The following is a 15,282-nucleotide window of genomic DNA, read 5'->3' on the forward strand; positions in this document are numbered from 1 at the left end:
TCGGAAGGTTGTGTAACTAATCTACCAAGAAGCTAAAAATGTTTACAGGATTCTGCCCAGCTTTTCAGATTGGAATCAACATTATCTGTTACTGCCTTGTGAAGGTCATCCATACTTGGAAGGTCATCCATACTCCCCCTCACATAGGCTATGACACAATGAATGCCACAGGCTTTGGGTTGACATGATCGAAGCTTTTTAGGACTCACTACTAAGGAGGAGCCAACGTCATATTGTTCGACTCCGGCCGGGGACATATCCTGCATGTCATCCCTCCTCTCTCTCTCACCCATCCTTCCTGTCTAAATCTTCACTGTAACTGTCAATAAAAAGGAAAAATATGAGTGGGACTGCCCCACTCAGAAAAAACAACTTCAAATTGTAACCGTCTTTAAGTTCACGAGGTCTGGCCCTCCCACATGCTCCCCAACATTAAAAATGGGTCAATATTGGATTTTTTATTTTTTATTTTCAATTTCTTTTTTTTCATTTTCGGGTAGCCGCCATCTTGGAAATATGCTAATTAGGCCTCATATAGCCCTAAGGCCCCCAACTAGATGTTCATTTTCTAAATAAGACTTCACGTGACATTGTCGCATGCATCCGTGCCTTGTAATCGCGTGATTGGCTAACAATAGACAACTTATATGTTTGTGATCTTGGTTGCCAGGAATACATACATCAGTACCAGCTTACTGTAATTGATGTCACACACACATTTTCTGCAAGTTTCATAGAGTGTCTCCAGTGACTTCATTAAGGCTGTGACAGGTTATAGTTGTGTTATTTATACATTATGACCACACACACACACACACACACACACACACACACACACACACACACACACACACTCACTCACATACCCACACACACAGAAAAACAAATGATCTGTGCTATATAAATATCAAAGGCCATTGTTGCCGTGTCTAAGTTCAGATCAGGACACTGGCTTTTGTTCAAGTTAACATACACACACACACACACACACACACACACACACACACACACACACACACACACACACACACACACACACACACACATTATGGCCTTTGATCAATGCATATTTAAAAGGGAGTAGAAAGCTTGATTTAACTCAAGAAAGTGATACAAATCAATGGGTCTATTTACAGTACAGGATGTGAAATTGAATGTGTGTTTGTAGTAGTACCAGTAGTTGTGTGTGAATGCATTTTTCAGTTTTCATGTTAAGCTGTTACTACATGTTTTATGTTCACCTTGCCTTTCAAATGCTTCTCTTCAATGGTATCCATTAAAGGGACAATCCATCATTTCTAAACGCCAGCCCAGCCACAAAAAGCTGAGGGATGGGTTTGGAGAAATGTGCCACTCTCAAATTCATAGACGGAACAAATATCTTTCAAGAATCAACATGGGTATATATATACATTAATATATCCAAGAAAGGCATCCCAAATGACAGTTTGTGTCTGTAAGAACCCCATTGGAGAGTATTTTCTATGACTGTATGCCAGGATTCTTCACACATCAGTAGCATAACACATTTCAGTCTCACTGCCTTCTCCCTTAGTGTACTGTATATGCCTCAGTGGAATGTTATGGCTCTCTTGCGTTCACATTGGTCTGTGTATCATCCTGGATTCCATGGTCTGATTCGTGCAAATAAGCATGTCCTATCCTTCATATGATTTACATCTGTTAACCTTACACATACTGTATGTTCTGTCATCCCTATAACTTATATAGAATGCAGTAGACGTGGAGGACAACGAGGGAGAGAGAAAGAAGAGCATCAGAATGGCTGTTTTTAAACTACAGAATGTGGAGGACTACTATGAGATCGGAGAAGTGCTGGGCAGGTGAGAGAGTATAATCGTACAGAGTACTACTGTCTCTCCTAAAGACCTCTTCATCCCCACTACCCCCGGTACTGTTTCTCTACTGCAAATAACATAACAAATGTATGTAAATTAGTTGGTTTTGTTATTGATCTAAATTGAACATCATATGAAATGTTGAACACACTGCTGCACAAAAAGTGTTGAAGTGTTATTAGGATTTTAAAAAATAATAATAATTAAACGCCCCCTTATTAAAAAAAAACAAAGAAGTAAACTCCAGAGACAAGTGTGTATGTTTAGACAGTTGTTACACTGCTAGGCCACACACATGTCAAATCAATGATGATCCTCAGACTCCTCTTTTTTCTTTTTTTAAAGGAGAGTGGACATCTACCCTCCTTCACTCTTTATGTTTCTTTATTTAGATAGGTAGAAGTTGTAGAGGTGGGGTTACATTGAGAGAGAGAGAGGAGAGAGCTATGACATTCACCACTCTGGCTCTAGACTAACCCTCAGTCCTCACCCAAAATAGTGCTGCTCTTCGTTTGGATCTATACTTGAAAAGTTGAGTGAAGTTAAAGTAGAGATTCTCAGCTTTTATTGAAGTGTTCTGTGGATGTTGCTATCACCATGCAGCCATTACAACACGTTTTAGACATATAGTACCCTATTTAATCCTTTGTATACAAAGTATACAACCCATTAACCACACCAAAAGTTGGGTATCCTCTCTGGTGAAGGTCTGCCAGGCCTGTACGTCAGCCATCTTCAGTTGTTTCTTTTGAGGAGGTTTTGCCTTAAGTCTCCTCTTTAGCAAATGCTTAAATGCAAAAGGATTTAAATCGAGATTGACTTGGCCAGTCCCTGAAAAGCTCCCTAGTTGCTATGGCTGTATGTTTTGGGTCATTGTCCTGCTGTATGATGAATGTCCATCTAATGAGTTTGGAGGCATTGGCTCGTTCTTGGGCTGAAGAAATGTTTCTGTACACTGGGGTTAGCTTAGTGGTTACGTCATCAATGAAGACAATTATTCAGGTCTATTGGAGGCCATCTATGGCTAAGCCATAACACCCCCTCCACCATATTTCACAGATGAGGTGTTATGCTGTGGATGTTGGGCAGTTCCCTTTTTTCTCCACACTTTACTCCATCATTCTGGTACATGTTAATCTTTCTCTCATCTTTTTCCAGATGTCTGCAGGCTCTTTAGGTATTTTTTAGCAAACCATAATCCTGTTTTTGTGGTTTGTGTCTTGCAATGTCGCCTCTAGTTCTGCTAGTGAAGTTCAGGTTTTTCTTGTGGTGCACATTATTCGGTCATCCACTGTAGAAGCCTTCCTTGGCCTACCAGTTGCATTTGCATTTGAGGTTTTGGTTATGTTTCTTCTAGATTCTTTTCTGATATTTCAGCCTCATAAACGCTTCTGTTATGTCCCCAAATAATATCCAGGGGACGCGGCAAGTAATAATGAAATGAACCGGAGGACAAAGAGGCGGACAGGAGAATATAAATAAACCAAGAATCTATTGTATAACTTAAAAATAAACAGTTTTCAGAAAAACACTTAACTGAAAACTACTTTCAAAAACAGGGAGAAAATGATAGATTGTTTAACAAGGTAGAAGCCAATTAAAGTGGCCAAACACAATACTAACAGACACACTCCGTCTAAAAAATTAGTCACGGTTACTGACGCCAGTACACGCTACAAATTGTAGCAACACACAGAAATTCACTACAGTAGTAGCTTTAGCTGTCTAGCAACCAACACACAGGAACATACTACAGTAGTATCTGTCTAGCAACCAACACACAGTTGCCCACTGGCACCATCTGTTAGTTCCACCTGTCCTTTATCCTCCATCCTTGATGAGCAAGTGAATACAGGTGTGCTCCCTTATGCCATCACCATGGCGATAGGAAGGGGGAAGGACAATAACCTGGGGAGAGACACAGGGAATAACAGAAACACACACACACAACCACATTACGACAGTAAACACACACACACACACACACACACACAACCACACACACAACCACACTATGGCTGTAACAGCTTCCTTCATTTTTATTGATGTCTCTTTGGTCCTCATGTTGACAGACACCAATAGCAGACTCCAAAGGCAAATGCAAAGCTTAGAATCAATTGACATTGAGAGCTCTCTTATAACTGCAAACTTATGTGACGTAACACACCAGAAACACCTGTCAAGCCAATTGTCCCATCACTTTAGGGTACCCTGAAAAAGGGGGACTATGGACAAAAGTGTTGTAATTTCTGAATGGTGCACCCAATATGTACAAAATACCATCATTGATTTCAAAACCACATTTTTGGAGTGTAGAGGCAAAAGAAGATATGCATGTGTATATATATGTATCCAATATGTACAAAATACCATAAAATAAAAGCTGATAATCTCTACAAATGTAATTGTTTGATTTCAAAGCCAAACCTTCAAAGGCAAAAGAAGAAAAAATGCTTCACTGTCCCACTACTTATGCAGGGCACTGTACGTACATATTTGACCCAGAGCAGTGCCAACATGAAACCTGGGTGCCTGTCCTATATAGTTTTCTCTCCTTATCTGAACTTGATTTGAGCTTGGTACAATGGAACTAACGGGAATAGTCTGAAAAGTGCAAGCCCGCCCATCTACCACTCCAGGCAGGCTCAATCAAACCAAAGTATTCCAGAAAATAAACCAAAGAAACCCATGTTTCCCACACCTCTCCCTCCCCATAGTGGTAACTTTGCGCAGGTGCGGGCGGTGCGGGAGCGCTCCTCGGGAGTCCGCTGGGCCGGGAAATTCCTGAAGCTGCGGAGGAGCACCAGCAGCCAGCTGGGTATGGAGAGGAGGGACGTGGAGAGAGAGGTGGAGATCCTGCAGGCGCTGCAGCACGCCAACGTCATGGCGCTAAGGGACGTGTTCGAGAGCCGCGCCGAGGTGGTGCTCATCGTGGAGCTGTGAGTATAAGATGGAGGGATGGAGAAAAGGAGATGGAGGATGGGGAGGAGAGGGTGTTGGGTGGAAAGAGTGAGGTGTTTGAGAGGAGGTGTTCATTCACAGCTTATTGTGGAGCTGTGAATGAAGTGGGATGTGATGAAGGGATGGAGAAGGAGGCACGAAGTGCTGCAACATGTCAACGTTATGGCAACAAAGCCCAACTTCTGTATCCACTGCGTGTTAGGAGCCTGTCTAGAAGCCTGTCTAGGAGCCTGTCTGTCTTTCTCTCTGCCTGTCCGATTATGGGATCTGTCTATCTGGCCCAATTGTTTAAAACTTTTGATCTGGATTCCGATTCTTTGATCCAGGATTGATCCAGGATCAGATCTTTTTTCTTTCTTTTTTTTCTGATCAGGATCAGCCAGCTCGATTTGATCCTCGATCAGAGAAAAGAATCGGGATCAATCTGATCCAGATTAAGTTTTGAACAACTGGTTAAGGTTACTCCCTTAGATTAGATTAGAAAAGAAAAGATTAGAAAAGAAAAAAATAGGAAAATGTAGGCAATGAAAAATTAAAAGGGCAAAGACCGTAGGGAGTTAGAGAGACTTTGTAGGAAAGAAAGAGATAAAACTAGACTGGTGTTACTTCCAAGTGATGTTAGTCTAGAAGGAAAACTGATATGGGGCGAAAGTGAGACTCTGGATCAGAACAAAGCTGGATGACGTGTTTGGTACAGTGACAGGGTCTGTCTCTGTTGTGACGTGTGTGTGTGTGTGTGTGTGTGTGTGTGTGTGTGTGTTTGGTTTTGTGGTGGTCTGTTGTATATCGCATGGGTGTCAGACATGATTGCTCATAATGTGCAGATGCAATCATGCCGTGTCACATGTGTGTGCCTGTCTGTGTGTGTGTGTCTGTGTGTCTGCCCCCTCAGGACACAGTGGGTATGATAGAAAACATTGTGTGGATCACCTCACCTATCCTGTTTAATAGGAAGACGAACGAGAATCAACTATCATTACTACCTCTAATCTTAACAGCCAGACACTGGCTCCCTATGGCCCCACCCACTTCCTATACATATAGCAGCAATGCAGAGATCCACACATGTGTGAGACATACACACACACACACACGCACACACACACACACACACACACACACATACACACACACACATAGAGTCACAAATGCAATCTAATGTAATCAGAATAAGTGTGCCGACTGAGGTTGTTTCTGTGCGTGTGTGTGTGTGTGTGTGTGTGTGTGTGTGTGAGATTGAGGGAGTGAGGGAGTGAGTTTGTGCCTTTGTGCTGGTTCAGTACTTGTCTGAGCTGTTAATGGAGCGGCCTGTATAGACAGACAGAACTATTGACTTTCCTTGTAATCAGTAAGCAGCACTAATACAATCAACTTCCCATATTGTCTCTCTCTCTCTCTCTCTCTCTCTCTCTCTCTCTCTCTCCCTCTCTCTCTTTCTCTCTCTCTCTCTCTCTTTGTCACCCTCACCTTCCCCTCTCCTTCCCTCACTACGCCCCCTCCCTCCTCTCCATGCCACAGTATCAGCGGAGGGGAGCTGTTAGACTTCATAGTGGCGAAAGAGAACCTGTCAGAGGAAGAGGCCATCGAGTTCCTCAAGCAGATCCTGAAGGGAGTGGGCTTCATGCACAGCAAACGCATCGCCCACTTTGACCTCAAGGTGAGAGGGGGACACACAGGGGGCGCATGGTCCTCACTTCCTCTGTCCTCACATCTGTCCTCACACCCTCTGTCCTCACACCCTCTGTCCTCACACCCTCTGTCCTCACACCCTCTGTCCTCACACCCTCTGTCCTCACACCCTCTGTCCTCACACCCTCTGTCCTCACATCCAAATCACGATCAAATAAAGAGTCACTAGAATGGGGGAAATGTGCTTTTAGTAAAGAAAATGTAGTGATGAACATGGGCAGGAAATAAATCAGCAAGAGAAAAGGAGCACAACAAGGAGCATTCGAGAAAGTAAATGTTTTCAACATATCAAAAGCAAAGGTAAGTAGTATAAAGTATAAAGTAAACACACAGAGTAAAAAACAAATAAAGACCAATAACAATACTACTACGTAGTAGGAACACTAATAATAATAATAATAATCACCCCATCTGCTCGTACCCTCCCACCCCTCTTGGCAGTTATATTATGATCCAATCCTTTTGAGAAGGGAGCGAAGACAGACAATTGGGACGCAATCACAGAAAAAGGGGAGATTTAATGGGTGTAGAAATTAGAGGTATTATAGACAAATGGGAAGGTGGTTCCCCCTATCTGGTGTGACCTACTAGGTTCAAATCATGGTCTTGTAGCTGGTGTGACCTACTAGGTTCAAACCGTGGTCTTCCATTAGACTGTGTTAGCCCGTGGAGCTAAAGCCCAGGCATTAGTTCTGGGAGCTAATGCAAGTCTTCGGATCTCAGGCAAGGTCCGTTATTATCATCCTACTGTGCTGTGGTACTGTACTGTGGTTCACTGAACCACCTCCACTACATGTTTATTAAACTTCGGACACTCTTCTGACACCTTGATATTTTACATTGTTGAACGCTTCACGTAAGTAACAAGTGTTTCTCCTCTCTGTTCAGCCAGAGAATATCATGCTGGCTGATAAGACAGTGCCACACCCCCACATCAAAATCATTGATTTTGGGCTGGCCCACCGCTTCACACCGGGGGAGGAGTACAGAAGTCTCTGTGGTACCCCGCAGTACATTGGTAAGTGGAACAACCCACATTCTCACAATGGTCACATGAACAATTAGAAGTCTATGTCTGATGTGGGTGTTTTCAGTGGTCTTAGAACATTTAATTGTGTACGGTATGTGTGATTGAGGAGCATGCGAGCGTGTATGTTTGATGTGTCTACTGGCTTTTGTGTCTTTCTTTCTGTCTGTCTGTCGGGCCTTATAGGATGACAGTTACAATATTAATTTTAATTAATTTTGACATTTAGCAGACGCTTTTAATCCAAAGCGATTTACAATTACGAATTACAGGGACATTCCCCCTGGAGTAACTGAGGGCAAAGTGCCTTACTCAAGGGGACACTAGTAGTGGTGTGGTTTCAGGCGGGATTTGAACTCACAACCTTCCGATCACAAGTCCAACTCACTATCCACTAGACCACCACTACCCCAATATGCGGTTGGCAAAGACATTTTGGCAATGTATTGTCAATAGCAAAGCATATCTACTATAGATAGATAGATAGATAGATAGATAGATAGATAGATAGATAGATGGTTGAGAGGTTGAGAGTGGTATAGTTGGGTGTTGAAGTGGTTGAGAGTGGCTTCAGTGGGGTAGAACTGGTAGCCAAGAGAGTGCATTGTTGAGTAATCAGAATGTGTTCTGCAGGTTTCCTGTTGTTTTTATATAAGAGTCCGGAAAGTTCCACGGCAGTTGCAGTAACAAAAGGGCTCTAGGAATGTTGGCCTAAAATCAACATTCCACCATGTTAACCAGATGAGACGATTTGGGGCTACAGAAAGCATGTTGAAGAACAATATGTGGACTTGTTTAAGCAATCTCTCTTTATGTCTATCTGTCAGTCTTTATTTAGCTTGAACCTTGCGAAACCTGCGCAGGTTGTCATGGAGACAACAAACGGGTAGTGGTGGTGGTTATGGACAGGATGTGACGTCAGAGCGTGCGGTGTGGGAGCAGGGGGTAGTGAGAGAAGGCTTCTGGCTAGGTGAGAAGTTTTACATAGGCCCAGCAGGAAATGCAGGGGGGAACATGTTACAACTGAGTCACAGAAACACTGTAAAAATTCTGCAGTAGAATGAACCCATATCTCTCTATCTATTTGTCTGTCTTGTGTGCAATATTGTGCAATAGACATGTGTGTGCATCTTACAGTGTTACTCAAATACAACGAGCTGCTGTATCTGTGGCAGTGGCAGACAGAAGAACAAAAGTCATTCACGCTTCTACCTGCTACCGACCTGTATGGTCGAAGGGGGTGAACCACATGTTTCTCTCTTAACACTCTTTCATTTCCTTTCTCACTGTTATACAAATATATAATTTTGTCAGTTATTATCCCTTTTGCACATTCATGCAAAACATTACAAATGTTGGAACATACATTTTTTTTTTAGCACCTACCATTTCTACACAGTTTATATGACAACAATAACATTTGTCCAGAAATATTCGTTTCTAATATCAGAGTTGAAAACAAGTAATTTCTCCATGCGTGTTTCTCTAAATGGTACACATACAGGGCTCAGCCACAGGGGAAGGTCCAGGACACCTGACAGTCTGGTCTTTTAGAAAGGCATTTGATGCAAATCTAGGTTATATTATATTATACAACAGTTAGTTCCGACCAAGTCATTTGATTGGATTTGATTGGACAAGAGGCATTCCATGAGTGCTGATATACAGTATAACAGCACTGGGACTTTATGTATCACTCCGCCGCACAGATGTTCTACTAAATGACCGTTAATTAGACTACATTGTTTGTGTTCAGGTTACTAGGCAACAGTCCATTTGAAGTTCAGTTGCGGGACTATTTTTTGTTTATTTTTATGATTAAATAAACAAACAAATCATAATCTGTTGTCGCTTATTACTGTTAACTAATAAATGGCGCTGTAGAACTGTTGTATAAAAGCAATATCACATTCAAGGTCGTGCTGTTATACTGAATATCAGCGCGGCTGTGATTGCCTGCGGCCTCGTACCTATGACCGAATCACAGCTCACAGCACTTACTTGTTCTGTGTTCATATTATGGCCATCTGACTCCACAGGCTGGGGTGTGTTATTTGGCATCAATGGAGGCTTCTTCAAAACTTTAATTTCTCCGAGGAAAATGTGGTTGCTAGCTATGGTATCAGGTCCCTCCCTGGCAGCTCTACTGTAGCCTACAGACACTGTCAGTGCCTTACAGAACCAATGCTTTTTACAAAATGATGTGCTTACCAAACTGTACACAGTGAGGGTGACTTTCGGCCTTGTTTAACTGCATGACCGACACTCATGTTGCAGAGTAGATTGTTTTAATTTCTCTTCATCTCTTGGTTCTTAATCCTGCCCTATCCATTATCACCAGTATTACAGTATTGCTCTGTATTGGGTATTGGGTATGATTATGTGTGTTAGACTTTTAATGGTCCATTATCATCATTTTTGCACAGATTTGGGAAACTAAGGTTCTGTGTAGGGGTGGGCATCGACGATCGATAATTGATCGATAAGGATCTTGGTCGATCACAAAATAAAACATTTGGTCGATCACAAATTTTTTTTTTTTTTTTTTGTGATCGACCAAATGTTTTATTTTGTGATCGACCAAGATCCTTATCGATCAATTATCGATCGTCGATGCCCACCCCTAGTTCTGTGTACTAAAACGAACAAATACAAGAGAGGGACGAGTCAACAACACATTTTAAGTATGATTTGTCAGAATATGAACTTTTACAACTAGTGCACAGATAAATGTGCAATGAATGAATAATGACATTTCTGCTATTTCACTCCTCCCCCCATCCTCACTCCCTCCCAGCCCCTGAGGTGATCAACTATGAACCCCTGAGTGAGGCCGCTGACATGTGGTAAACCATTTTACATGTTACTATGAGCAAATAGGTGCATTATACTGACAAATTAAACTATATTAATTTTCATTTGTATCTTAAGTTGTTCATAAGACAAAGAGGGATACCATAGGCCCTAACACTCCTGGATTAACCATGCAGTAGTCATAGTTGTGGTAGGCTAGATGTAGTTCTTCTTGTTTTGAATACAGTCTTTCATTACTCTTTGTATCTCTTGTCTATACAGGAGTATTGGCGTCATAACCTACATATTGTGAGTATCCAAAGATAAGCTGACAGGTTGAACTTCACTGTGGATGCAGTATTACAGTGTTAGCTAGTATCTAGCTCCCTAATGTCTCCCTAACACCACCCTATTTTACAGGTTGAGTGGCATGTCCCCTTTTCAAGGAGATAATGATGATGAGACACTACTGAAGGTTGTGGGGATGATCTACGAGTTTGAGGAGAACTATTTCAGCCAGACCAGTGTCATGGCCAAAGACTTTATTGAAAAACTGCTGGTTAAAGACCCAATGTAATCAAACAATCTATTACTCATATTTTGATATAATTTATATGTGACACGGTCCGGTCATTTGGGCCGCAAGTCGGCAACCAATCAAAATGTTCCGACTTTTATTTTGAAACACGGAAATACTTTTCAAAGTTTTTGAAAATCACAACACGAACTCGCTAGTCAAGCCAAAATACTGCAATGCAATGGATTCGGTGAGTAATTCCCACTACTACCTAGTTAACTATAACACTACTTTACATTGTCAGCAGGCTCACAAAACAAGCTGTGTTAGTTGATAAGCGAGTGTGTCATTATAAAAAATGTGTTAACATGTTTCGAAAGAAAAGTCCGAACATCAAATCAGATGCTGACTTGCGGACCGATTGACCAGACCGTGTCACATATGATTACAATACATTTGTTGATTAATATCAGTACACATCTGTATGGTACTAGTAATTCTGTGATTATCTCCTCAAACAGAGAGAGAATGACAGCAGAGGAATGTCTACTACACCCTTGGATCAAGGTGAGAGAATAGAGTGTGTGAATGTGATACAATAATGCACAATTAGTTGGAACACGGTGAAGAGACTAAGTATGGGCCATGTGTTTACTCTCTGTATAGTCTCTGCAAAATGGCTGCATCATATTATTAAATATATTAAATGATATGATATTCCCTTGTGCTTTAGCACAACCTCACCACAGCCTCACTTCAAGGTTCAACTGTGTTTGCTGGGTATAGCCAATATTTTCTCCATGTAGTTGAGTAATAGAATTCGTTTGGAATTGTGGATTTATTTAGTCAGATTTTTTTTTTAAAGAAAAAAACGAAAAATGCTATGTGACTCATCTGGTGTTGGGTTTGTGTGCTACGTTGTAGGACTCTTGCCTTCATCCCCCCCAAGAGGCCTCAGTGGGACGTCACTCACCGCCTGGCCCTCTTCCCCTGATGAATGACATGCCATCTCCTCCCGGTGTAGTCTTCCCTCCTATACCGGTCCGACTGCGCCACCATGCTCTTTGTGGCAATACAACACCCATAGGTGGAAGTCACATGGGCTCCTCTCACATGGGCTCCCTAACCCTCATGTCTGGCTTCCCAGCCGGCCGGCCTTCCCCCCCTCCACGCCCGTTGCCTAAGCGCCCCGGCCCTTGCCTTCCAGATCCGGGTAATCTTGAATGTCTCGAACCAGAGCTAATAAAGGCAGTGCTTCTCATGAAAAGTTTACAGGAAGAAGAGAGGGTACTGGAAGGATTAAGGAGGATGATGGAAGAGGATACTAAAGAGGAGGACCACATAAAGGTTGTTAAGAGAGAAAACCTTTTCAATCAAAAAGAAGCAACATTAATGAAAGAAGAGGAGAAAAGGAAAGAAAGAGAGAAAAAGAAGAATGAGATACTTCTACAGTTAAGGAGGGGTAGAAAAAGGAGGAATTCTTCGTTTCCACGACGCCCCCTTTCGGTATGTTAGCTTTGTCTTCTCTTTCCATTTATTTATTAATATCTAATGTATCTTTTAATGTTAGTTGATGAATCTATATATTTGTATATATTTGCATATTTACTTAAATCGTATAGTATTTTTTATATTATTTTGTTATTTTGTTTATCTTTGTGGACTGTATGGCTTATTCTTGTTTTATTATGTCGTTTATATTATTGCTATTGTGTTTTATTGATTACTATTGTTTTTTTTGTTTTTTTCATGCTGTGTGGATATTTTAAAGCACTTCGAGTTGCAAAGTTTGCAGGAAAAGTGCTTTTCAAAGAAATATTATTATTATTATTATTATTATTATTATTATTATTATAATGCCAATGCTATGACACTAAGGTACCCAGCAAACACAGCCAAGTTGTTGCCTGTGTGTTAACCTCCTGTGAGGTTGCAACGTTGTTAGAAGGTAGCCAATGAAATGCTACTTTAATACTACTGAGGGTCGCGACAACGTAACTGCGGAGACTTTAGCCTTTAGCCCATCTGGTAGGCTTCCAACATGTTGCCACACTACAGCCGACTATTCCGAGAATGTTGTCCACAACCTCACCACAGCCTAACTTCAAGGTTCAACTGTGTTTGCTGGGTATAGCCAATATTTTCTCCATGTAGTTGAGTAATAGAATTCGTTTGGAATTGTGGATTTATTTTGTCAGATTTTTTTTTTAAAGAAAAAAACGAAAAATGCTATGTGACTCATCTGGTGTTGGGTTTGTGTGCTACGTTGTAGGACTCTTGCCTTCATCCCCCCCAAGAGGCCCCAGTGGGACGTCACTCACCGCCTGGCCCTCTTCCCCTGATGAATGACATGCCATCTCCTCCCGGTGTAGTCTTCCCTCCTATACCAGTCCGACTGCGCCACCATGCTCTTTGTGGCAATACAACACCCATAGGTGGAAGTCACATGGGCTCCTCTCACATGGGCTCCCTAACCCTCATGTCTGGCTTCCCAGCCGGCCGGCCTTCCCCCCCTCCACGCCCGTTGCCTAAGCGCCCCGGTCCTTGCCTTCCAGATCCGGGTAATCTTGAATGTCTCGAACCAGAGCTAATAAAGGCAGTGCTTCTCATGAAAAGTTTACAGGAAGAAGAGAGGGTACTGGAAGGATTAAGTAGGATGCTGGAAGAGGATACTAAAGAGGAGGACCACATAAAGGTTGTTAAGAGAGAAAACCTTTTCAATCAAAAAGAAGCATCATTAATGAAAGAAGAGGAGAAAAGGAAAAAGAGAGAGAAATCGAGGAATGAGATACTTCTACAGTGTAGGATGCTGGAAGAGGATACTAAAGAGGCGGACCACATAAAGGTTGTTAAGAGAGAAAACCTTTTCAATCAAAAAGAAGCAACATTAATGAAAGAAGAGGAGAAAAGGAAAGAAAGAGAGAAAAAGAAGAATGAGATACTTTTACAGTTAAGGAGGGGTAGAAAAAGGAGGAATTCTTCGTTTCCACGACGCCCCCTTTCGGTATGTTAGCTTTGTCTTCTCTTTCCATTTATTTATTAATATCTAATGTATCTTTTAATGTTAGTTGATGAATCTATATATTTGTATATATTTGCATATTTACTTAAATCGTATAGTATTTTTTATATTATTTAGTTATTTTGTTTATCTTTGTGGACTGTATGGCTTATTCTTGTTTTATTATGTAGTTTATATTATTGCTATTGTGTTTTATTGATTACTATTGTTTTTTTTGTTTTTTTATGCTGTGTGGATATTTTAAAGCACTTCGAGTTGCAAAGTTTGCAGGAAAAGTGCTTTTCAAATAAATATTATTATTATTATTATTATTATTATGCCAATGCTATGACACTAAGGTACCCAGCAAACACAGCCAAGTTGTTGCCTGTGTGTTAACCTCCTGTGAGGTTGCAACGTTGTTAGAAGGTAGCCAATTAAATGCTACTTTAATACTACTAAGGGTCGCGACAACGTAACTGCGGAGCCTTTAGCCTTTAGCCCATCTGGTAGGTGCCTTCCAACATGTTGCCACACTACAGCCGACTATTCCGAGAATGTTGTCCACAACCTCACCACAGCCTAACTTCAAGGTTCAACTGTGTTTGCTGGGTATAGCCAATATTTTCTCCATGTAGTTGAGTAATAGAATTCGTTTGGATTTGTGGATTTATTTTGTCCGATTTTTTTTTTAAAGAAAAAAACGAAAAATGCTATGTGACTCATTTGGTGTTGGGTTTGTGTGCTACGTTGTAGGACTCTTGCCTTCATCCCCCCCAAGAGGCCCCAGTGGGACGTCACTCACCGCCTGGCCCTCTTCCCCTGATGAATGACATGCCATCTCCTCCCGGTGTAGTCTTCCCTCCTATACAGGTCCGACTGCGCCACCATGCTCTTTGTGGCAATACAACACCCATAGGTGGAAGTCACATGGGCTTTAAAGAAAAAAACGAAAAATGCTATGTGACTCATCTGGTGTTGGGTTTGTGTGCTACGTTGTAAGGCTGTGTTTGGAATGGCATACTAGCATACTACTCATACTAGATTTTAGTATGCCAGAGCGTTCACACTGTACAGTATGCGAGATCTGACTAGCTAAAATGTTTATGAGTAGTATGTAAAAAAATCTGTAAATCTTTTTACAACTTGTTTAGCTATTAAGTTCTGACTATGTCGAAGTAGTATCTACGGGTATCTACGGTAACTAAGGTAACGTCAGATCAGATACATACATCACATTTTTGGAATATATATGGTTACTTTCTCACCTGAAAACATATTAAAACTTCATAAAATGACATGTTAACACTTGTAGAGCCAAAATTACAGCTTTTAGCCAATATTTGTTTAAATAGAGGATTTAAAATCCCCGCTCCTGGACCGGCGAAATGCATTCTGGGATGCAGTATGCATACTGCAGTGTAAACGGTTGGCT

At 41.4% G+C, this 15,282-nt stretch overlaps 1 protein-coding gene across 1 annotated transcript; it reads left to right on the plus strand.

The window, feature by feature from the left end:
• Positions 1-1,782: 1,782 nt before the first annotated feature.
• On the plus strand, positions 1,783-14,673 carry LOC308175826 (death-associated protein kinase 2-like; the record flags this gene model as incomplete). Its single annotated transcript, XM_080550382.1, has 11 exons — positions 1,783-1,844; positions 4,577-4,798; positions 6,339-6,477; positions 7,398-7,527; positions 10,334-10,382; positions 10,612-10,638; positions 10,750-10,902; positions 11,368-11,413; positions 11,994-12,059; positions 13,342-13,407; positions 14,629-14,673. 11 exons carry the CDS (start codon positions 1,783-1,785, stop codon positions 14,671-14,673), a joined length of 1,005 nt encoding a protein of 334 aa, XP_080406508.1.
• Positions 14,674-15,282: the final 609 nt, after the last annotated feature.

This window comes from Nansenia antarctica (assembly GCF_963989245.1).
Source record: "Nansenia antarctica genome assembly, chromosome: 1".
Classification (NCBI taxonomy): Eukaryota; Metazoa; Chordata; class Actinopteri; order Argentiniformes; family Microstomatidae; genus Nansenia; species Nansenia antarctica.